The sequence below is a fragment of the Theropithecus gelada genome, chromosome 14, assembly GCF_003255815.1.
Source record: "Theropithecus gelada isolate Dixy chromosome 14, Tgel_1.0, whole genome shotgun sequence".
In the NCBI taxonomy this organism is placed as follows: domain Eukaryota; kingdom Metazoa; phylum Chordata; class Mammalia; order Primates; family Cercopithecidae; genus Theropithecus; species Theropithecus gelada.
Genome location: NC_037682.1, coordinates 63,876,670 through 63,900,714, shown reverse-complemented (window position 1 = coordinate 63,900,714; position 24,045 = coordinate 63,876,670). Strand labels below are relative to the sequence as shown.

At 45.1% G+C, this 24,045-nt stretch overlaps 1 protein-coding gene and 1 pseudogene across 4 annotated transcripts in view; both read left to right on the top strand.

The window, feature by feature from the left end:
* Positions 1–24,045, top strand: part of NUMA1 (nuclear mitotic apparatus protein 1) — an 81,191-nt gene that overhangs the window by 26,715 nt on the left and 30,431 nt on the right. For 3 of the 4 annotated variants that reach the window (XM_025356902.1, XM_025356903.1, XM_025356900.1), the window contains one exon: positions 20,020–20,093. In XM_025356902.1, the coding sequence (XP_025212687.1) occupies positions 20,052–20,093 (42 nt within the window). In that variant the 5' untranslated portion in view covers positions 20,020–20,051. Of the gene's footprint in view, positions 1–14,856; positions 15,036–20,019; positions 20,094–24,045 lie in introns of those variants that run through there. The other variant, XM_025356899.1, reaches the window with a different exon arrangement.
* On the top strand, positions 7,733–7,832 carry LOC112607427 (annotated as a pseudogene).

The window sequence follows — 24,045 nt, the reverse complement described above, 5'->3', positions numbered from 1 at the left end:
TAACTTTTCTGGACTTCATTCCTCTTTGGTAAAGTGAAAATAATAATGCCCTCACCTTAAAGAGCTGTTGTGAGGTTCATGTGACATTATTGGTAAACAGGAAATATCTTGTAAACGGGAAACACTTTGTTAGTTGTAAAGAGCCATACACAAATAATAGTCATTTTTGTTGAGAGCGGTGGAATCTCAAGCAGGAGAGAAAATGATGATCCCCAAATGTATTCTTTTTATCACCTTTGCTGTCTCATTTTTTTTGTTGACGTTGGTGTCACTGGCTTTCTGTTAAATTCTCCCAAAACAAAAATAATATAAAGGTCCTAACAGAAATCCCCAGAGATCTGAAATTTCTCCTGAAGTTTTTTTCACTTCCTCTCTTAATGCTGAGGCCCACTAGATCTGTTCAAGGCAGAGACCTTGGTAAATCAACAAACTTCAATCGCAAATGAGTACATCACCCATTTACAGGCCTTATAAGCAAGTATGATCCTCTGATAGACACTCTTCTGAATTTATTCACTGTTCCAAATGGAACCCAAATCCATATCTCTAACCCCAAATCATATTTTTCATTAGTTACTGGTTATTTCTAACTGTTCATCCATTAGATATCTCACATCTAAGACCTAACCCTCAAACTGCTTGCCAATATAGCAAGACTGTTTAGATTTTGGACTTGGAGTGGGACAGACTTGGGTTTGAATCTTAATTCTGCTACTTATTAGCCTCATGATCTTTTTTAATAAAGATCATGACAGGTTGCTTAACATTGTGAAAGATTTATTCTGTAAGTCGAGGGTATTAGTATTTGCTTGATAGGGGTGATACTATGCTCAGATGAATGGAGATTGTTATTGTTACTCTTACTTTTTTTCTTTTTTTTTTTTTTTTTTTGTTGAGATGGAGTTTTGCTCTTGTTTCCCAGGCTGGATTGCAATCGTGTGATCTCGGTTAACTGCAACCTTTGTCTCCTGGGTTTGAGCGATTCTTCTGCCTCAGCCTCTCAAGTAGCTGGGATTGCAGGTGCCTGCCACCATGCCCGGCTAATTTTTTTGTATTTTTAGTGGAGATGGGGTTTCACCATGTTGGCCAGGCTGGTCTCGAACTCCTGGCCTCAAGTGATCCACCTGCCTCGACCTCCCAAAGTGCTGGGATTTCAAACGTGAGCCACCGTGCCCAGCCACTCTTACATTCTTATCTTGCTTTTTGGCACACATATTCATTTATTTTTCACTCAAGCTATGAAATTTAGAGGTGCTTCAAGAATTTTCCTTTTCTCATTCTTCATTTATACAGTTGTCCCTCAGTATCTGTGGAGTATTGGTTCCAGGACTTCCACAGATGCCAAAATCCTTGGATGCTCAGGTCTCTTACATAAAATAGTATAATATTTGCATGTAACCTACACACATCCTTCGTATAGTTTAAATCATCTCTGGGTTACTTATATAATGCAATGTAAATAATATGTAAATAGTTGTTACATTGTATTGTTTAAAATAATAACAAGAAAATAAAGTTTATACATCTTCAGTACAGATGCTTTTTTTTTCTCCAAAATGTTTTTGGTCTCAGGTTGGTTAAATCCACAGATGCGGAACCCATGGATACAGAGGGCCTACTGTAATTGGTTGTCAGGGCCTATCTTAAATAGTTTTCAAAGCTACTGTTGCGTCTTTATGGTCATTGCCTTACTTCAGACATACATTACTTGTTTGTAAGAAACAATGGTTTTTGCACTGCATTCTGTAAAGCTTTACGGAACTATAGAACTGACTCAAGAACCAGGGAGAAGCAGAGGGAACAAGTCTCCAAATATCCCTTACTTCAAACTGTCTTCTTCTGTGTGTCCTGGGGTTCTATATAAAGGTTACATTTTAAATAGAGTTAATTTAAAATATATGGTTTGGAATCTTTCATTTATTCGAGAAGTACTTATCAAGACACTCATGCTGTGCCAGCCATTGTACTGATTTCTAAGAATTCAGTGGTGAGCACACAGTTTGTGATTTCATGGAACTTAAGGCAGTGAGAGAAAGATAAACTAATAAAATACAAAAAGGTGTAATTAGAAACTATGGGCTGGGCACAGTGGCTCATACCTGTTATCCCAGTGCTCTGGGAGGCCAAGGTGGTAGCTTCACTTTAGTTCAGGAGTTCGAGATCAGCTTGGACAACATAGCAAGATCCTGTCTCTACAAAAATAAAAGAAAAATAGCCAGGCGTGGTGGCATGTGCCTGATAAAGTACTATTATTATTCCCATTTTACAGCTGGGGAAAATGAGGGCACAGAGAGAGTAAATAACTTGCCCAAGGTTGCAGAGCTATTAAGCTATAAACCCAGAATTTGTATTAGGTTGTCTTTTGGTTCAGATCTCATAATCTTAGCCATTATGCTCTATTGCTTTCCTCTTGTGTCTTACCATTCCAGTCTGTACTTCATACAGTTTCCCTTCTGAAACATAGCCCTGATCATGCTGTTCCTCTTTACGTTCTTCCTTTAGAAACCTTGATTGTCTTCTCATCACCTACAATTTCTTAGCATGAGGCAAGTGCCTCACAATTTAGTATTACTTACCATTCTTTTTTTTTTTTTTTTTTTGGGACAGAGTCTTGCTGTGTCACCAGGCTGGAGTGCAGTGGCATGATCTCGGCTCACTGCAGTCTCCACCTCCTAGGTTCAAATGATTCTCCTGCCTCAGCCTCCTGAGTAGCCGGGATTACAGGCGCGCAACCACACCCAGCTAGTTTTTGTATTTTTAGTAGAGACAGGGTTTCACCATGTTGGCCAGGTTGGTCTCAATCTCCTGACCTCATGATCCACCCGCCTTGGCCTCCCAAAGTGCTGGGATTACAGGCGTGAGCCACTGCACCTGGCCTTACTTATTACCCTTCTTATCATCTGATGCATCTCCCTAAAACTGCATGCCATTGCTCAACTGCAATATGCTCTGTCTTTGCACGTGCTGTTTTCTCTGCCTAGAATATTCCTTTTTTACTTTTTGGTGAAGCTCTACTTATCCTGCTCATATTTTAAGTATTTAGCTTAAATGTCACTTCCTATGTAAAGCATTCCCCATCATTCCATCCCATCCTGAGTTAGTCCCTCACAGCTCCTTTAAATCAGTACCTTCTCTTATTTTCCCATTCTAAAGTCTTTCTTTTTTTTTTTTTTTTTTTTTTTTTGTTTGAGACGGAGTCTCGCTCTGTCGCCCAGGCTGGAGTGCAGTGGCCGGGTCTGAGCTCACTGCAAGCTCCGCCTCCCGGGTTCACGCCATTCTCCAGCCTCAGCCTCCCGAGTAGCTGGGACTACAGGCGCCCGCCACCTCACCCGGCTAGTTTTTTGTATTTCTTAATAGAGACGGGGTTTCACCATGTTAGCCAGGATGGTCTCGATCTCCTGACCTGGTGATCCGCCCGTCTCGGCCTCCCAAAGTGCTGGGATTACAGGCGTGAGCCACCGCGCCCGGCTAAAGTCTTTCCATGAAAGCAAGAATCTTAGTGTTTTCTTTAGCTCCCCACCTTTCCCACACCCCTATATGCTAAGAGCATTGTCTCTACCTCTGTAATGCCTTTCAGATCCACCTGTTTTAGTTCCTACTGCCCCTGCCCTGGCAGTGCAGTTTTCTGTCTGCCTCTACAGCTGCCACCTACATCCATTTTCTGCCTCTGGCCTCACTGTTGCGCTAGAGTCATCTTTTCAAAAAGCACAAGTAGTATACCATTCTCCTGCCCAGGACTCTTCAGCGTCTCCCACTTCTCTTCAGTAAGTCACCCTGGGTTGTTGGCCCCCACTAGCCTTGCTTGTGTTATCTTACCTTCCTTTCAGCACACCCCAAGCCCATGTTCTTTGGCCTCATATTTTGGTTACAGATGTGTCTCTTCCTCTACAAGATTATAAACTCAAGTTTAAAGATTTGCCCTTGGGCCAGGCACAGTGGCTCACACCTGTAATTCCAGCACTTTGGGAGGCTAAGGTGGGCTGATCGCTTGAGCTCTAGAGATTGAGACCAGCTTGGGCAACATGGCAAAACCCCATCTCTACAAAAAGTACAAAAGTAGCCAGGCATGGTCCCGCATGCCTGTAGCCCCAGCTACTTGGGAGGCTGAGGTCGGGAGGATCACTTGAGCCTGAGAGGCGGAGGTTGCAGTGAGCTAAGATTGTACCACTCTATACCAGCCTGGGCAACAGAGTGAGACCCTGTCTCAAAAAAAAAAAAAATCTTTGAATTCCTAGCACAGTATGAAGGATGTTTATATCATGTTTATAGTCGAATATTCCTGATTAAATTTCATTAATTCTAAGAGTAATATATCTTACATATTTTGGAGAATATGTTTTGATATAAAGAAAGAACTTCGCCTTAAAAGGGATAAATTTCAGTTAGTAGGAAAATTGCTTGTGTGAAATTTTGTACTTCTCAGTGATTCCAGATACATAGGATTTATTTTCTGTAATGGTGATCAGGTTATTTATTAGCACCTTTAAAAGTGTGGATAGGCCTGCACGGTGGCTCACACCTTTTAATTCTAACACTTTGGGAGGTCAATGCAGGTGGATCCCTTGAGCCCAGGTGTTCGAGACCAGCCTAGGCAACATAGTGAGACTTCATTGCTACTAAAAATTAAAAATAGCCAGACATGGTGGCGCATGCCTGTTGTAGCAGCAGCTACTTATAAGGCTGAGGTGGAGGATCACTTGAGCCCAGAAGTTTGAGGTTGCAGCGAGCTATGATTGTGCCACTGCACTCCAGCCTGGGTGACGGAGCAAGACCCTGTCTCAAAAAAAAAAAAAAAAAGGTGGATATAGATCTGGTGCCATTTAGATACCTGTATTGCCCTTTTCATGAGCCGTGGCAGAAGCAGTATGAACAATGAATGCAGAAATGCTTTGTATACATAAAGACCTATACTGATGAGAAAGATAGAGGATGTAGCGGAGATGTGCTGGAGAGAACACTGGATTTAGAAGACGTCTCTTTGAGTTCTTGCTCTGCAGCCTTACCAGTCGACCTTGAGGCAGGTATTTTCTTCTTACTGAGCCTTAGGATCCTAATTTATAAAATTGGAATAAACCTTGCCTCTTAGGGTTCTTTTGGGAAGATTAATTGAGATGTGAGACACAACCTTCCTTAAAAATCCTGAAGTGTGTTCAAATCCCTAGCACAATAGGTATTTTAGGGTTTTATTTTATCTGCCCATGTTAGGCACCATTCCCTCTTATTTCACTTATTAGTAACATATTGACAAGTTTGGTTCTTGAGGCAATCTATCTTCCTGTTTAGAACTCATATTCGTGTTTGTTCATTTCTATCAGTGATTAAAGGCATTCTGGTATGGAAAAAGGAAAAGTGGACCTGGACAGAAAGACAGGGGTCTCAGTACTGTGTAGGACAGGGATGATAAAGTAGAGCAGTGGGGAGGAGAAGAGGTGAAGACCTAGGTATAGAAAGCTACTTTTCTTTAGGCTGTTTAGACAGATGTAGTTATAAATTGCATTTTGTGGCTTTTATTTATGAAAAGCTACCTTGTAGTTCCTCAAGTGTGGCTCCAGTCACCTTTCATTGTATGCCATGCTAAGTTGGTACTACCAGTTTCCAAAGACCTCCTTTCAACAGAGTATTAATGAAGCACCCATATGTGCCTTGCTTTGGGGATGGGTCCTAATAGGGTAACACACAATGTGCCTGTTTCTAGGAGATTTGCTATTTTTTGGAAAGAACACCCTAACTAGTGATGTTTTGACCAGATTCTGAGGAGATGAGTTCTACTACAAGATTTGTTGTTGAGAGTGGTATCCTGTGGAAAGAATCATGGGAATTTTTGGAAGTGGAAAGGTACTTTATTTATTTATTTATTTATTTTAGAGACAGGGTCTCACTCTGTTGCCCAGGCTAGAGTGCAGTGGCATGATCATAGCCCACTGTAACCTCAAACTCCTGGGCTCAAGTGATCCTCCCACCTTAACCTCCCAAGTTGCCAGTACTACAGACACGCACCACCATGCCCAGCCAATTTTCATTTTTTGATATATATTTACTTATCTATGTATCTATAGATAGATAGATGGATAGGCAAATATATGTATATATACACGCACACACACACATATATATTTACACACACACAAATATATATATATATATATATATATATATATATATATATTTTTGAGACAGGGTCTCACTATGTTGCCCACACTGGTCTCAAATTCCTTGGCTCAAGTGATCCTCCCATCTTGGCTTCCAAAAGTGCTGGGATTACAAGCATGAGCAACTGTGCCTGGCCCTGAAAGGGTACTTTAGAGCTGATCTGACCCTAGCTTGGGTCTCAGTAATTTGCCTCTGTGACTTGCATTAAGCCACATCGCTAGTAAGTGACCCATCCCCCCTCCAGGGGCTTTCAACACCAGATCTGGTGTGTTTTCTACCATCATGGAGGCTGTCTGCAGTAAGAGTATTCCCCCTCCGTTTCAGGTTCTTTCGCATTTTTTATAATTAATTCTGTGTTTGTGAGCAAACGTGCTAGATATGTTCATATGTTGCCTGTAGGGACAGAGCCGTTTTACTCCTCTGTGACAGTGAAACAGGGTGGAGAGGTTCTTAACTGTTTTGTAGAAAGGCCTTCTTGGAAGAGAACTGAGTGGGCCTGTTGGATGTTATAATGAATCCTCTCTGGGTTTTGATTTGCCGTCTGCTTTTCTCCCCAGGAAGCCTCAGGCTTACCAACACTGCCTCATTAATCAGCCACTATCCTCTGGAGAGGGAGAATGAGGCCATGGTAAATAAGCTCAAGGTCAGGCTCCTGAAACAGCAGTCCTTCCCTTTAGCACCAGCGTTTCCTTACAGCCTCCCCCTCTCACCCTTGAGATATTGCCAACATCCCTTCTAGTAGAAGGCTTTTCTTGGTGTTTGCTGTTTTCAGAGGAGTTTTGGTTCTTTAATGTTTGTAAAGCTCTCGGATTCTCAGAAAAAAATTCTTTAGTGATTAGTTTTGAAAGTGGAGGTGTTTGATTATTTTTTAAGAAGTTGATTTTCGGCCTGGTGCGGTGCCTTACTCCTGTAATTCCAGCACTTTGGGAGGCCCAGGCAGGTGGATCACCTGAGGTTAGGAGTTCAAGCCCAGCATGGTGAAACCCCATCTCTACTAAAAATACAAAAAATTAGCCCAGCGTGTTGGCGGGCGCCTGTAATCCCAGCTATTTGGGAGGCTGAGGCAGAAGAATCGCTTGAACCCGGGAGGTGGAGGTTGCAGTGAGCTGAGATCGTGCCATTGCACTCTAGCGTGGGGACAAGAGCAAAACTCTGTCTCAAGAAATAAAAAAAGTTGATTTTCATGAGGAAAAGCACACGGCTTCTTCGATTCGCTGAGAATGTGCTAGCTTTTATTCATTCACTCAATGATTGTCTGTTTAACAGCTGTAGAGAATAATATAGGCTAACTGGGTACAGTGGTTCATGCCTATTATCCCAACTACTCGGGAGGCTGAGGTACAAAAATCACATGAATCTGGGAGGCAGAGGTTGCGGTGAGCTGAGATCGCACCACTGCACCCCAACCTGGGTGACAGAGCGAGACTCTATCTCAAAAAAAAAAAAAAAAAGGATAATATAGGGACAAGGTAGACAACTTACTATTTACATGACTAAATCATGTAAGTCACCTAATTCCTGAGCCTCAGAGCCTCAGATTTCCTCATTTTTAAAACTACCCAGTGCTTGCTTCGGCAGCATGTGTACTAAAAGTGGAACAAAATAAAATAGGAACCATACAGAGATGAGCATGGCCCCTGTGCAAGGATGACATGCAAATTTGTGAAGAGTTCCATATGTTTTTTTTAAATTCTATTTAAAAAATAAAGTAAAATAAAACTGCCCAATACAATGCCTTCTAGTCTTTTCTCTGTCACTTATGTCCTGGCATCATAAAGTCTATCATTGTTGTTGCTGTTACTGTTGTAATTCGTAGCTAATCCAGAGCGTGTCCCCTGCGGTCATCTTGTCTAATCCTCTGGACAATCTGTAACTTTTTTTTTTTTTTTTTTGAGACGGAGTCTTGCTCTGCCGCCCAGGTTGGAGTGCAGTGGTTCAATCTCGGCTCACTGCAACCTCTGCCTCCTGGGTTCACGCCATTCTCCTGCCTCAGCCTCCTGAGTAACTGGTACTACAGGTGTCTGCCATCACGCCTATTTTTAGTAGAGACGAGTTTTCACCGTGTTAGCCAGGATGATCTCCATCTCCTGACCTCAAGTGATCCGCCTGCCTCAGCCTCCCAAAGTGCCGGGATTACAGGCGTGAGCCGCCGCGCCTGGCTGACAATCTGTAACTTTATAGACCTGCCTGGCAGAGTGGAGGGTTTGGGTAAGGCAATAACGACTCTAGAAGCTAGAACTCTAGAAGTTACAGGTCATGGAGGGCCTTGAGTGCCAGGCTGATTATTTGTGTTACAGTCATCCCATGGGGATGATTGGGGACTTGAACTCTCCTAGTATTTATTTGTTTTTGTTTTTTGAGACATGTCTTGCTCTATTGCCCAGGCTAGAGTGCAGTGGCATGATCATAGCTCACTATAACCTCAAACTCCTGGACTCAAGCAATCCTCCCACCTCAGCCTCCTGAGTAGCTAGGACTACAGGCGCACACCAGCATGTCCGGCTAATTCTTTTATTTTTTGTAGAGACGGAGATCTCGCTATGTTACCCAGGCTGGTCTTGAACTCCTGAGGAATTTGAACTCCTGAGCTCAAATTATCCTCCCACCTTGGCCTCCCAAAGTTCTGGGATTACAGGCACGAGCCACCACACCCAGCTCCAGTCTTTTTTTGTTTAAACTTTCAAAAATGATAATATAAATCCTGGTGCAATGACATATGCCTGTAGTCCCAGCTACTCAGGAGACTGAGGCAGGAGCATCACCTGACCCTTTGAAATAACCTTTGTGCTCCTAACCAGTCACCACCCTTCTTCAACCTCTATCTGAACTCTACTGAAATTTATTTATTTTAATTTAAAATTATTTATTTTTCTTTTTTTGTGACGGAGTCCTACTCTGTCACCCAGACTGAAGTGCAGTGGCACAGTCTCAGCTCACTGCAACCTCCTCCTGCTGGATTCAAGTGATTCTTGCCTCAGCCTCCCAAGTAGCTGAGATTACAGGCTCCTGCCACCACACTCAGCTAATTTTTGTATTTTTAGTAGACATGGGATTTTGCCACGTTGGAAAGTCTGGTCTTGAACTCTTGAGCTCAAGCAATCTGCCCACTTCAACCTCCCAAAGTTCTGGGATTAAGGCGTGAGCCACTGTGCCCAGCCCTCCCTACCAAATTTAAAGTAATTTCTTTCCTTCCTTCCTTCCCTTCTCTTTTCCTTCCTTCGTTCCTTTCTCTCTCTGTCTCTCTCTTTCCCTCTCCCTCTCCCTCCCCTACCCCCAACGCCTTTCTTTTCTTCTCTTTTTCTTTCTTTTTTTGAGATGGAGTTTCACCCTTGTTGCCCAGGGTAGAGTGCAATGGCACGATCTTGGCTCACCACAACCTCCGCCTCCCAGGTTCAAGCGATTCTCCTGCCTCAGCCTCCCGAGTAGCTGGAATTACAGGCTTGCACCACCACACCCAGCTAATTTTGTAATTTTAGTAGAGATGGGGTTTCTCCATGTTGGTCGGGCTGGTCTCAAATTCCCAACCTCAGGTGATCTGCCTGCCTCAGCCTCCCAAAGTGCTGGGATTACAGGCGTAAGCCACCATGCCTGACCCTTCTTCTCTTTTTCTAGAAAGGTTTTACCACTCCTTTCCCACTCTTTTGGGGACAGTAAGAATCAGGCAGGAGCCATGTGGCTGCCTGCTGCCTGTCTAGGCTGTGAGAGGAGCTGTGGAAATTCTGCTGCTGCCACAGGCGGGAGGAAGAGGAGGGAAACGCTGGAGAAACTGGCCAGGCTCCTTGGGCTGCCCTGAAGAGCTGGCCCAGAAACTTGGCAGCTTTGCAGAGGGGTTCCAGGGGAAGGTTCAGCCTCTCAGAAGCTGCACAGCTGGAAGCTGTTGCCTTGAGTTTAGAGCAAGGGGCCAGGCTGGGGAGACTTTTTGAGACAGTGCCAGTTCTATCTGGGCTAGGAAACTTCAGGGCTGACCCATTGCCATATGTGGCCAGGACAGTTTTAGCAGGCCTCCCTCCTATTTTCGCCTTATACATTTTCTGGAGCATTCATAATGCCAGTCTTTAAGTTTGGCCAGGCCTGGGATGCCTCATGCCTGTAATCCTAGCACTTTGGGAGGCTGAAGCAGACAGATCACTTGAGCCCAGGAGTTTGAGACCAGCCTGGGCAACATGATGAAACTTTGTCTCTACAAAAAAAATACAAAAATTATTCAGGCGTGGTGGCACGCACCTGTAGTCCCAACTACTATAGAGGCCGAGGTGGGAGGATTGTTTGAGCCCAGGAGGCTGAGGCTGCAGTGAGCCATGATTGTGCCACTTGCACTCAAGCCAGGGTGACAGAGTGAGACTCTGTCTCAAGAAAACAAAAAACAAAACCCCAAACAATTATGTTTGCCACTTTGCTTTTCTATAAAAGTTTTGGTATCTGCTTTGCTTTTGCTTTCACGGTGCTCCTTTGAATAAGAACTTCTCTTCCTGCTAATAGTGATTGCTAACTACAGACTACAAATCATACAGTGGGAATAGCCTACAGGGCCTGGAAGAAGCAGCAGGGTGATGGGGAGCCTACAGCAATGATCCTTGGTCTGACCCCCACCCCCATCTCATCCCAACCGCCCACCACAGTCATTCTCTGGTGGCCAGAAAGTTGAATTTGTAAACCTGACATCCAGATGTGGTTTGGAGAAGCAGATTTAAGGAGTGCTAGTGTGCTAGGTGTTATGGGGGATCACAGAGAGAGAGTGGTAGAACTGGTTATGCCCTTGAGGAATTTCCATTCTAGATGTGAAGACAAGACTTTCATGCATATACACATAAGTGCCAAGAGTAAGAGGTAGTTACATTTTTCTTACCACCAGTGTAATATAAGATTATTAAAAATAAATGCAAGGCCGGGCATGGTGGCTCACACCTGTAATCCAGCACTTTGGGAGCCTGAGGTGGGCAGATCACAAGGTCAGGAGTTCGAGACCAGCCTGGCCAACATGGTCAAACCCTGTCTCTACTGAAAATACAAAAGTCAGCTGGGCATGGGGGCAGGTGCCTATAAATCCCAGCTACTTGGTAGGCTGTGGCAGGAGAATTGTTTGAACCCAGGAGATGGAGGTTGCATTGAGCCAAGATCATGCCATTGTACTCCAGCCTGGGTGACAGGGCAAGACTCCATCTCAAAAAAAAAAAAAAAAAAAATACAGCATAGAAAGTCCCCAAGTGAATGTTCCCTACAATCTAACTCCTCCCCCAAGGTAACCCCTGTTAACTGTTAAATATTTGAGGAGTTAGGAATATTAAATCAAATATATTAAATACTTGAGCTGAACCCTAAAGTAAAACCTAGAGAGGCAGATTGATGGGAAGAAGGCAGACAGACAGAGGATCCAGCCTCCTGCTCCAGGCAGAATACCCTCTCTGGCTTCCCAGACAATTGGTGAGCCAACTTCTGTTTGGACACCTTGGTGACAAGGGACCAAAATGCCAAACAGGAATTAGTCTGGAGGAAGCACCCATCCATGCCTTACATGCTAGCCAGTGTGTTGGACACCTTATAGGTGTTATTGAATTAATTTTCATTAATTTTCATCACTTTTTTATAACGGGTGTCTTTATTCTTATTTTACAAATAGGGGTACTAAAGCTCAGAAGTTTCTTGCCAACATCAAATAGTTAGCAGCATGTGGTAGAGACTTCTACCATTTACTTGCTGTGTGATCTTGGCAAATTATTTAGTCTCGTAGCTCAATTTCCTCCTCTCTAAGGTTGGGTGATAAAGGTACCTACTTCATAAGGGAGTTTTTAAGATTAATGAGTTCGTACATGTTAGGTCAGTAGAATAGTGTCAGGTACACAGTATGCACTCAGTAAGCATTAGCTACTATATGTCTTTCTGTCTATCTATCTGTCCATTTATGTATTTATTGAGACAGAGTCTTACTCTGGCACCCAGGCTGGAGTGCAGTGGCATGATCTCTGCTCATTCCGCGTTCAAGCAATTCTCCCATCTTAGCCTCCTGAGTAGCTGGGGCTTTGACACTAAAAAAGACACTAATTTGTTTGTAAATCATGACGTTTTACTGGTTGTCTTATGTGTAAAACATTTTAGCCTATATGTTATAAACTGTAGCCAATGATTGTGACCTCTATAGTATACCTCCTAGTAGAAAAAGACAAAGACAACTCTGGGCCAGGTGTGGTGGTTCATGCCTATAATCCCAGGGCTTTGGGAGAAGCATAGAATTTTTAGAGAAGAATTTATAATAATGCTGTGCCTAGGCAACATAGTGAGACCCTGTCTCTACAGAAAAAAAAAAAAAAATTAGCCAGGCATGGTGGCACACACCTGTACTCCCACTACTTGGGACGCTGAGGCAGGTGGATCACTTGATCCCAGAAGTTTGAGGTTACAGTGAGCTATGATCTTGCCACTGCATTTCAGCCTGGGTGACAGAGTGAGACCCTGCCTCTTAAAAAAAAAAAAAAAAGAAAGAAAAAAAAGAACTCCACTTGGCTAATTTTTTGTTTTTGTGTTTTTGTGTGGTGGTTTGTATTTTTTGGTAGAAACAGGGTTTCGCCATGTTGCCCAGGCTGGCCTCTCAAAGTGCTGGGATTACAGGCATGAGCCACTGTGACCCACCAGCTACTACTTATTATACTCTATTTTCTCTCTTCTTCTGACATCCTGTCATCTCCTCAGTTTAATTCTTCATATCATCCCTCATACTTTTCTCCCCTGTACAGTTCCTCTCTCTGCCTCCTGTCCGTTCTTTACCCTGTCTCCACAATGTCTCTCACTGTAGCTTCCACCTGGGTTCAAGTGATCCTCCCACCTCAGCCTCCCGAGTAGCTGGAACTATAGGTGCGGGCCACCACACCCGGCTAATTTTTTATTCATGAAATTTTTTGTAGAGATGGGATCTCCCTATGTTGCCCGCGCTGGTCTCAAACTCTCGGACTCCAGTGATCCACCCAAAGTGCTGGGATTACAGGTGTGAGCCGTCGTGCCATGCCCCCTTTCCATTCTTTCTTACCCTCTTGTGTGCCCTCATTACCTGTCTCCTGACTGCAGCCTCCTGACTCACCTCATTGCTGCTAGTCTCATTCAGGTATATATCATAATAAACTTGGGGCACCGTTTTTGTCATACCACAGCTCTGTGTTAATAACAAACAAATAAACTTACAAATATTTGATTCCTTGGTTTGAGGTTCAAGATCCTCCTAGCTCTCTGACCCCACCTCACTCTTCAAGCCTTTTCTCCTACTGCTTCCATGCCTCCTCTCTGCTTCTTCTTCCTCCCCACACCTCTCTGTTTCCATCTGGGGAAATGCTACCTGTGTGTTTCAAGGTCCAAATTAAAATGGCACTTCATTTTCGTAATCCTTCCCTACTCTAAACTGGTTAGAATTTTTCTTTACAGCTTTTATGGAAAGTAGTACACCAGTTTGAAATTAATCTTCAAGTCACATTTCATATCTCCTGTGGAATTACAACCTACCTCAGTGCAGATGCTGGGGCTTAATTAATTCATCTTTGTATACTTCCTACAGTTTCCTATAGGAGTGCCTTACACATAGTAGGTGCTCAATAAATGTTTGTGGCATAAGATTAGGCGGTGTCTGTTGACCATCTGGTGGGCTTCCCTTTCAACCTTGGTGATGGTCGCTATGTAGTGGGAAATGCTGTGGTTTTGTTTTCTAAGAGTCAGACATCTTTTGTTTTCAGCCATGTAGGAGAAGCAGAGCCTACAAGTCCCGGTGCCTGCGTCTGTTAAGGGCTGCAGCCAGTGCCTAGAGTACTCGGTCTCGTGCCTTGGCCCCTCAGCCCCTCCCCACAAATGCTCAGCGGAACAGGGGATTAGGTTCTGGCAGCACAGCTGGGATTTTGGCGGCCATTCCACAGCCGACAATAGCACGCAGCACAGGACAGCGCAGGCCTGTACTCCAGGGCCAGAATCTGCCTGGGCTTCTTGTTTGGGTGGCGGAGGGGGAGGAGCGGGCACAGCGCGGCATCCTGGCCTTGCCACGCAGAAGGTATGGGCTGGAGAGATTCCCTCGGGGAATGGACTTAGGGGGTGGCCGTGTCCCAGAGCAGGGCAGGCGGTGCCCATGGAAGGTGGCAGGGTGCTTTGTGTGTGAGCGGTGTGGTTGTGCTTAAAGACACAGCCTGCCCTGGGGCCGGTAGGAAGCTGCCCCCGATCAAAGGGCCTGCATGTTGCTTGTTCTTCAAAGCCTCTGTTCCCGGGTCTTCCTCCCTGCCCTGCGGTCCGCCAGGCAGGGGCTGATCTAATTATCAGGACAGCCCTTGTCCTACCCTTCCATTGCTGTCCAGAGAGATGGACAGATTATTACTGCTGCCTTAAACTCTGGGTGGAAAACAGAGCGAAGGGGGAGTGTCCGGTTGATCCCAGGTTTGTCAGGCAGGCCACTGTGAGATGTGTTTTGTGTGTTTATGCCACAGTTTGCCTTGACTCTTGCTGCTGTTGGAGTTCTGTAATTTTGCCTGCCTGCTTGTGCCTTCACCCGCAATCCGCCACCCCCATTCGTCCTGCTTTTCTTGTTTGTGGACCAAGCCTCCAGCCTTCCCCTTTGCAGCCCCTCCTCTCCAGTGCACCCCCTCCCTCTGGGCCCCACCCCCACTGAGAGTCCCCTGCTTGCTGTCGCTCCCAGATCAGGGAAGCTTGCTGTGCCTTTAAAGAAAGCAGACTCCTGGCTGTGACGCACTTCTGGCTGTCAGCCAGGAAGATCGCTCCTGCCAGGCAGACTGAGAAGAAAACCAACAACTTTTCTTTTGTGTGTGGGGTTACTTTCCACTGGCCCCCCCTTCCTCCTCTCCTTTCAAGATTTAAATGCTAATGGCGGATTAAAACCTGTAGATGCGTTTGGCTTTAGGAGTCTGGTAAGGCCCCCCTGCACCGAGACTTTTTCTTTCTCACTCTTTCTCTGGGTTTTTGTTCAAACATGGAAGAGGGAGTGGGGTGGATTCTCCCCCCTCACCTCCCTTTCCTGCGCCATCCTTAAAGGGGAGGGAGAGAAGAGGGAGAGCAAGTAAACATACTCAGAAACAGGCGCTGTGGAGTAGAGCTTGCCAACATCCGGGAGCTGGCGCCTTTCAGAGCAAAGGGTTGCTTTCTTTCCCCCCTTGCGTAGATGTCAGCATGTTTTTGTTCAGAGAAGGAAAGCGTGTGCGCCTGCCCGTTGAGCTGTAGAGGCAGCTCATGAGAGGGCTTCACCATTTCTGCGTGAGGCCCTGGGTGTGTGAGGCCCTGGGTGTGTGCGCGGTGGTGGGCAGTAAAAAAAGGGTTCATTTTGTCAGCTAGTAGGGACCAGGGTGTGTGAATATAGTGGTGGGGGCCCAGGTGAGTGTGTGTGTGTGTGTAAGTGTGTATGTACGCGCCTCTGTACAATACATGGCTGCGAGCCTGGTTGCGGGTCTAGTTCCTGATTGCAGCTCTTTTGCCATCATCCTGATCTGGACCCTCCAGAGCGTGGGGAGAAGGGGCAGACATCAGTAAGCCACTTTTGAAGAAATCAGAGAATCTTGGTTTCCCCTGCAATCCCTCTGTTGTTCCTCTCCAGGGCCTTGGGGTTCTGTGCCAAACTCTAGGCTACAAAGATGGGGTGGTCTGTTAAGAGGAGGAGGCCTGAGCCCAAGCTAGTCCCTTTAGAAGGACCAAACTGGTTTGCCCCTGACCTCAGGAAACTCTTTGGACTTGAACCAGACGGTCTACCCAGTACTCCCCAGGAATTGAAAAAGATTGTTTTTCTCTGTATGGCGTCTCTTGGAGCCACTGGTCCTTTTGCCTTTTATCTTCTCAGAGGCAGGGGATGTACTAGCGTATTTCCTATGCTGTTTTTATAGCTTGTTAGCCTAGGGCAAGGTGGCTTGGCCCCTCTGGGGTAACCTGCCAGGTGAAGTCTGAGTGTTTGCTTGCATGTGCCTCCTGACCTATCCGTCCCAGAGCTGGAGGAGGAGGAGGAGCCCCAAGATCAGGATTTTCACTCTTTGGATGTGAGTGTCTCTCAGATGGGTATCTTTCTAAGAAAGGGGTACAGAGCATGGAATTCTTAGGCTACAGGCAGGCAGGGTCTCAGGGTAAGTGGTAGTAAATTTTGCAAGTGAGCACTGGCGCACAGATGGGGCAGCCATTTCCTTTGTGAGCTGTGAGGCTGTAGTCCTTTGGAACTATCAGGTGGAGAAGGGGGTGGGGTTCTGGGAAGGACCCTTTGAGGTGGGAGCTTGTGTGGGCTTTGGGCCCTGAAATTCTGGGAGTGGGAGTTAGCACTAAGAGAATGAGGGTTCAGCAGAAGCAAGGGCCCATGAGCTGACAGATACGTGTAGTTTAACAACTCTCTGGGACCAAAGGTCACTTTGGTGTTATCTTGAGGTAGGGCTGGTGTTCCCTTGATGGGCAATAAGTGGCTAAGAGGCAGTCTTAAAGAAGCTGGCACCCAGGCCAGGGCCGGGGTAAGGAGAGCAGTACTGCTGCAGCTCAGACCCTCTGGCCTTTGGCCTATCACTTGTTCTGTACTTAAAACTGAAGCTTTTTCAGAACAGACTCCAGAGCTCAGCAACTTGACCCTCTGGTCCCGCTTCTTGCGTCTGAGCAGGTGGTTTATATTAGCTTCAGCCCTGGTAGGAAATAATGGCTAGACTTTAACTCTTTAAGGTCCAGAGAGGGTACAAGCAAAGTGGCTGCCTGTCTCTTTAGTGTCACTTTCCTTATCTTGATACTTATTTTCTGGAAACAGAGGAGTTACTATAAAGGTGGGAATTGGTCCCGATGCCGGGGAGCTGCCTTGTCTCAGTTTGGGAAATGTAAAAAGGATGCAGGGCCTTAAGTTTATAACGTAACTGCTTCTGTGTCCTTGGTTACTTCTTGAGACCAGGGAAAAGAGAGGGTGCCTTACCAGCTCAGTGAGGCCTCTGTTTTAGATTCTGGGGGAATTTCTTTCTCAGAGAATCAGGTAGATGGGAACTCCAAAGGTGCCCTCAGAGGGCCTGGCCTTTTGTTTCTTTGTTTATTGAGTGAGGGTTGCGGGGGTGCCTGATCCAGCTGGGGTGGATCTCAGCAGATCCTTCTGTGAAATGGTTCCAGGCTACCATTGCAAGGATCTGTTTTTCCATCAGCATCACCCAGTGTACTGGGTGGGGCCTGCCTCAGATTTCAGAGGGAGGGTGGGGAGGATGGTACTCTGACTGGGAGCCCTTGGGTTCCCAGCCAAAGTCTGCTTAAAGCTATAGTCCCAATGTAGAAGACTTAGCTGTGCTCCTGGCTTCAGTCATTCCTTACCCAGAGAAAAGGGAATGGCTGGGGCTCTCCTGAAGCCTCTCACCCTGATATTCTAGCTCTAAGAAAGTACCTCTTTACAGGCTTAGACCTGAAGAGCAGACAAGGTCCTTCAGGAGTTCCTAGTGGTGAATATTGGGTTCCTCGTATTTCTGTGCCTGGGGAACACAGAAAAGAATATTAGCCTTGATACTCATTTTCTTGAGCAGTGGAACTAGTTTTAGACAGGCTCTCCTGGGAGGACCTCAGGGTTGTATGTTTTGCCTCTGAGATGAAGAGGTTGGTTAAACCTCAGGACATTTTTAGTAGCACAGCTGTGAATCTTTCAAAGGCGGCAAGATCTGCCTACAGTTGCAAATAAAATTTCTGACTGAAGTGTTGGGCCTCATCAAAAAGACTGCAAGTCGATAAGCAGCAGTGAGGATGGGGAAGAGGTGATCTCAGCCTCATTCCTTGTGATTTAATAGCTCAGAGGCCTTTTTTTAAAGAAGCCCCAGTTGAGTGTCTGGCTGTTGCCGCCCCACCACAGAGCCAAGTGTGGTCCCTCAAGCTTTAGTTTTGTCAACCACAGAAAAGCCTTATTGCAGTGCAGTACTTGGGGCTATCTGCATCCATCCATGCCTGTCCTCAAGGGCTATACAATCTTGCCCATGGATAGAGCATACTTGATGATAATCATCCAAGACTGAGGAACATAAGCCCCTTAGCTTCTTTGCCCTCATGAGAGCTCTCTTAACCATTTCATTTGCCCTTGCCAAAGCCCAGGTGAATTGGCTCATTTCCAAGACTGATGCTGGCATGACATGTGGAATCATGTTGGATTATGCAGGGTCAGGAAGCACTTAATTGTAATTAGCATTTAGTTATATTTAGCATTTAATTATTTTCTTCTATTAGTGCTTCATGTATGTTTAATTTTACTCCCTCCCCTGCTGTAAGCCCCTCAAAGGCAAGGACCATGTCATTGTCTCATTTTCTGTGTAGCTTCTAGCACAGGATGATCACACATATATATATATGTGTGTGTGTGTATATATATATTTTGTTGTTGTTGTTGTTTTGAGATGGAGTCTCGCTCTGTCACCCAGGCTGGAGTGCAGTGGCACAATCTCAGTTCACTGCAAGCTCCGCCTCCCAGGTTCACGCCATTCTCCTGCCTCAGCCTCCTGAGTAGCTGGGACTACAGGCGCCCGCCACCACGCCTGACTAATTTTTTTGTATTTTTAGTAGAGACGGGGTTTCACCGTTTTAGCCAGGATGGTCTCAATCTGCTGACCTTGTGATCCACCTGCCTTGGCCTCTCAAAGTGCTGGGATTACAGGCGTAAGCCACCACTCCCAGCGAGGATGATCATATTTAGGGACTAAGAAAATACCTTTCGGTTGGCTGATAAACAGAGTATACTTGGATAGGAAGGACCAAGAGATAATGGGGAATGAATTTTCAGATTTTTGTATCTCTTTCCCTTACTAGACAGTGAGCACCTTGTGGGCAAGAATGGTGTCTTTCTTGATCCCCAACTTGCATACAGTAGTCTGGTTCTGCAGAGCCCACACTCTGGAGATGCTAATGTATGGGGAGACTTATAGGCGATGTGGCTCTTACCACTCTTGTTCCTCCTTCTAGAGTAGTTACAGACTGAGCACGTGTGGCAGGAGATGTGGGACAGGGCTCACTGTGCCCCTGGAGATTAGTGAAAATTGTAAGGGCTGCTAGGAGGTGTTGGTGAATATTTAGTTATCTGGCCTGTGGTCTCTTGGGTAGGTTGGCAGGCAGGTGGCAGAATCTCAATGGGAAAGGCAATTGGGGATGAGAACACCAGGACAGGCACCTAATTTTCATTAAATATTCCATGGGATCTCCTCCAGAATTGGACTTGACCTCATCCAGAGACCTACGTTTGGATATACTCAATCCCCCATTTGAACCATGTTTGTGAAACATTTCTGTGGAAGATATAAAAATCCAGAAACTAGAACAGTTTCCCCAAGGACTTGGGTATTGTTAGGTAGAATTTGGGTACCTGTAGAAAGAGCTGGAAATCAGCATTTTTGCTTAAGAACAGTAATTATTTATTGACAACCTACCATGTGCCAAGCACCGTCCTATTTGCTTTATCTTTAAGCATCACAATAACCCAGAGAGGTGTATGTGGATCCCATTTTGCAGATAAAGAAAAAGACTAAAAGAGGTGATGTTGCTTGTCTAAGGTCCTGTGACCCTGGTCACATTAAATCAGCATCCAGACCCAGGTCTGCCTGAAAACCATGTTTGTTCCATATTTAAGGGCATCATGTCCCAAAGAGTAGGGTTGAAGACCAACTTTGAATGTTGTATTTTCTGTGGAACTGAAAAATTACATGGGGTAGACATTGAGTTAAATGCACAATTCTTTCCTGTCGTCTCTGATATAAGCTCTATAGTAATTTTCATGTGTACTCCAGCTTTCTAAAAATTCCCATGGTGTCTTGGTGGATTCAGTGACGAGCGATTTCAGTGTTGAGAGTTGGCAAATGGAACCATTTCGCCTTTATTTCTTGATCATGGATATCTGATATGATTAACTGCTTTTCTTCCTCTCTTGGGTTCCAGGCACATTGGAGTGACTGTCTGGTATCACCAAGATGACGCTTCACGCCACCCGGGGGGCCGCACTCCTCTCTTGGGTAAGTAGTCTTCCTCTCTTTTGTTGGCTATACTTCTCCAGGAAGCTTGAGAGGGTTAGGAGAGGAGTTTTGTAGGAGCCAGGGCTATGTAAAGTCTTCTCATTTCTAGACTAAATAGTTTTCCTTTAGACCGCATGGAAATGCATTTTCATCTGCTCTGTGTATATTTTTCTGAATAAAAGGTTAAATGTGGGCTGGGCATGGTGGCTTATGCCTGTAATCCCAGCACTTTGGGAGTCCAAGGCAGGTGGATCACCTGAGGTCAGGAGTTCGAGACCAGCCTGGCCAAGCTGGTGAAAGCCCCCGTCTCTACTAAAAATACAAAAATTAACTGGGTGTGGTGGCGGGCACCTGTATTCCCAGCTACTCGGGAGGCTGAGGCAGGAGAATCACTTGAACCCGTGAGGCGGAGGTTGCAGTGAGCCAAGATCACACCATTGTACTCCAGCCTGGGCAACAGAGTGAGACTCTGTCTGAAAAATTAAAAAAAAAAAAAAAAAAAGGGTAAATGCTGACCTTAGTGACCATATGCAGGGACTTTGGTCTTCAAAGGTCTTTAATCTTAGGACAAGGTTCTTGTCACTCTCTTCCCCCCTTTCTGTCTGTTGCCGTTGTCCATCAGCAAGTGTTGCCTTGCTGATTACTCCATCAAAATTCTTTTGCTAGATCATTCATATATTTTCTGCCACAGACAATGGCAAATGAAAAAATAATAGAATGCATTGGATATTTAAAGCTAGAGAGGCTGGATGTGGTGGCTCACACCTGTAATCCCAGCACTTTGGGAGGCTGAGGCAGGAGGATCGCTTGAGCCCTAGAGTTCAAGACCAGCCTGGGCAACATGGCAAAACCCTATCTCTACAGAAAATTAAAAAATCAGCTGGGCATGGTGTCGTGCACCTGTAGTCTCAGCTACTTGAGAGGCTAAGGTGGGAGGATCCCTTGAGCCATGAAGGTTGAGGCTGCACTGAGTCATGATTGCACCACTGCACTCCAGCCTGGACGACAGAGTGAGACCATGTTTCAAAAATATATATAAAAATAAAAAATAAATAAAGCTAAAGAAACAGAGGAGACCATGGGGCGTGGTGATAAATATGGGCCTCAGAGTCAGATGCCCAGCATGGAATCACAGCGCTGGTCCCTCTGACCCAGAGCAAGTTGGCCTCTCAGTATCTTTTTTTTTTTTTGAGATGGAGTCTTGCTCTGTCGCCAGGCTGGGGTGCAGTGGCGCAATCTCGGCTCACTGCAACCTCTGCCTCCTGGGTTTAAGCAGTTCTCCTGCCTCAGCCTCCCGACTCGCTGGGACTACAGGCGCACACCATCACGCCCAGGTAATTTTTTTGTATTTTTAGTAGAGACGGGTTTCACCATGTTGGCTAGGATGGTCTTGATCTCCTGACTTCGTGGTCTGCCCTCCTTGGCCTCCCAGAGTGCTGAGATTACAGGTGTGAGCCACCGTGCCTGGCCAGTATCTTTTTTTTAATGGGGATGATTTTAAATTAAAATACCTCATAGAGTTCTACTTTTTCTTGGCACCGTGAAAAAAATAAAATACCTCATGGGGTTATTACAAGGATAATGAGATACATTTAGTGTGCACAAGTACCCACACACTTGCAGTCATTTAGCATAATATCTCAATAAATCATAGTTCTTCGTATTTAAAATATTTCCTGGGCATGCCTGTTGAAGTAGGATATTTTAGTATTCACCCTGAGTACTGATTAATCAGGGCCAATTGGAGAGCCAACCATTTTTCTTTTTTTAAAAAACAGACATAGAGTCTCATTCTGTTGCCTAGATGGAGTACAGTGATGTAATCATAGTTCACTGTAACCTCAAACTTCGGGGCTCAAGCAGTCCTTCCACCTCAGCCTCCCAAGTAGCTAGGACCACAGGGGTACATGCCATGCTAATTTTTAAAAACTTTTTGTAGAGATGGGGTCTTTCTAAGTTGCCCAGGCTGGTCTCAAACTTCTGACCTCAAGCAGACTTCCCACCCTGGTCTCCCAAAGTGTTGGGATGGCAGACGTAAGCCACTGCACCCGGCTGCCAACTTTTTTTTAAATTAGAGAATATTTAAAAGGAAATGAATTTTTAATTTCCAGTTAGGGTTGAGTTAATAAGAGGTTGTTTTAGTCATGATCAAATCTTGAGTGAGGAAATACATGTTTAATGAACAAAATATTCATTCTTAGTCTTCAGTTTCTGAAATGGATGTAATTTTCTTTTGTGTAGCTTAAAATGGGTATTTTTATATTTATATATTTTATAATTATATTGCATGCCGTTTTATTCTCTATTAGGAACATTGTCTCTTCCTTCTCCTACTCTCCTCGCATTTCCCCCCAAAAAGGCTGGTTGGGTTTTAGGGGAACCTGAGCAACATCTCTAATTCAATGCAAGTAACTGAATGTTGGGGGCTTCTTTAGCCACATCATTTTATGTTGATTGGTTTATTTATTTAGGTTCTAGGCTTGTTTTTACAGTGACTACTACTGTTACAGAGAATAAACACAAGACTAATTTTATTTATTTATTTATTTAGAGACAGTGTTGCTCTGTCACCCAGGCTTGAATGCAGTGGTGTGATCACGGCTAACTGCAGCCTCCACCTCCTGGGCTCAAGCAGTCCTCCCACCTCAGCCTCTCTAGTAGCTGGGACCACAGTCATGGACCACCATGCCCGGCTAATTTTTTGTATTTTTGGTAAAGACTTGGTTTTGCCATTTTTTCCCAGGCTGGTCTTGATTTCCTGAGCTCAAGCGATCCACCCGCCTTGACCTCCCAAAGTGTTAGGCATGAGCCGCTGCCCCTGGCGTAAGACTAGTTTTATTTATAGCAGCTACTTATATCCTTTTCTCAAAAGTCACAGTAAATATGCATGAGGCCAGCTCACACCTGTAATCCCAGCACTTTGGGAGGCTGAGGTGGAGGATCACTTGAGCTCAGAAGTTTGCAACCACCCTGGGCAACATGGCGAAACCCTGTCTCTTCAAAAAATACAAAAATTAGCTGGGCGTGGTGGTGTGCTCCTGTGCTTCTAGCTACTCAGGAGGCTGAGGTGGGAGGATCACCTGAGGCTGTGGAGGTTGAAGCTGCAGTGAGCTGTGATCGTGCCACTACACTCCAACCTGGACAACAGAGTGAGAGCCTGTCTAAAAAGAAAAACAAAGAACATGCATGAAATTGTTAAAGTATTGTTATATGTGCCGGGTTCAGTAGTGCACACCTGTAGTCCCAGCTACTTGGGAAGCTGAGATGGGAGAATTGCTTGAGCCCAGGAGTTTGAGGTTGCAGTTAGCCATGATTGCATCTGTAAATAGCTGCTGCACTCCAACCTATAACATAGCAAGAGCCTGTCTCTTAAAAATATATATGAATATAGAGAATTTTTTTAATTTAAACAAAAATTGTGGAGCTAAAGCAAATTTCATGAAACTGTAGTAGCATGAAATAATGCATCTGTTATGTTAGTGAGAAGAGTGGCATAGAACATACACATACACACACATGGTAATTCCAACTACAGTTTAAAAAAAATTACTGGCCAGGCGCGGTGGCTCAAGCCTGTAATCCCAGCACTTTGGGAGGCCGAGACGGGTGGATCACGAGGTCAGGAGATCGAGACCATCCTGGCTAACACAGTGAAACCCCATCTCTACTAAAAAAATACAAAAAACTAGCCGGGCAAGGTGGCGGGTGCTTGTAGTCCCAGCTACTCGGGAGGCTGAGGCAGGAGAATAGCGTAAACCCGGGAGGCGGAGCTTGCAGTGAGCTGAGATCTGGCCACTGCACTCCAGCCTGGGTGACAGAGCGAGACTCTTTCTCAAAAAAATAAATAAATAAATAAAATTACCTAGGAAAAAACGAAATAAATACGTCAAAATGGAAAAAAGTACCTGTATTAAAATACTAGAATTATTGGGAGTTCTGTTTTTTGTCTTCT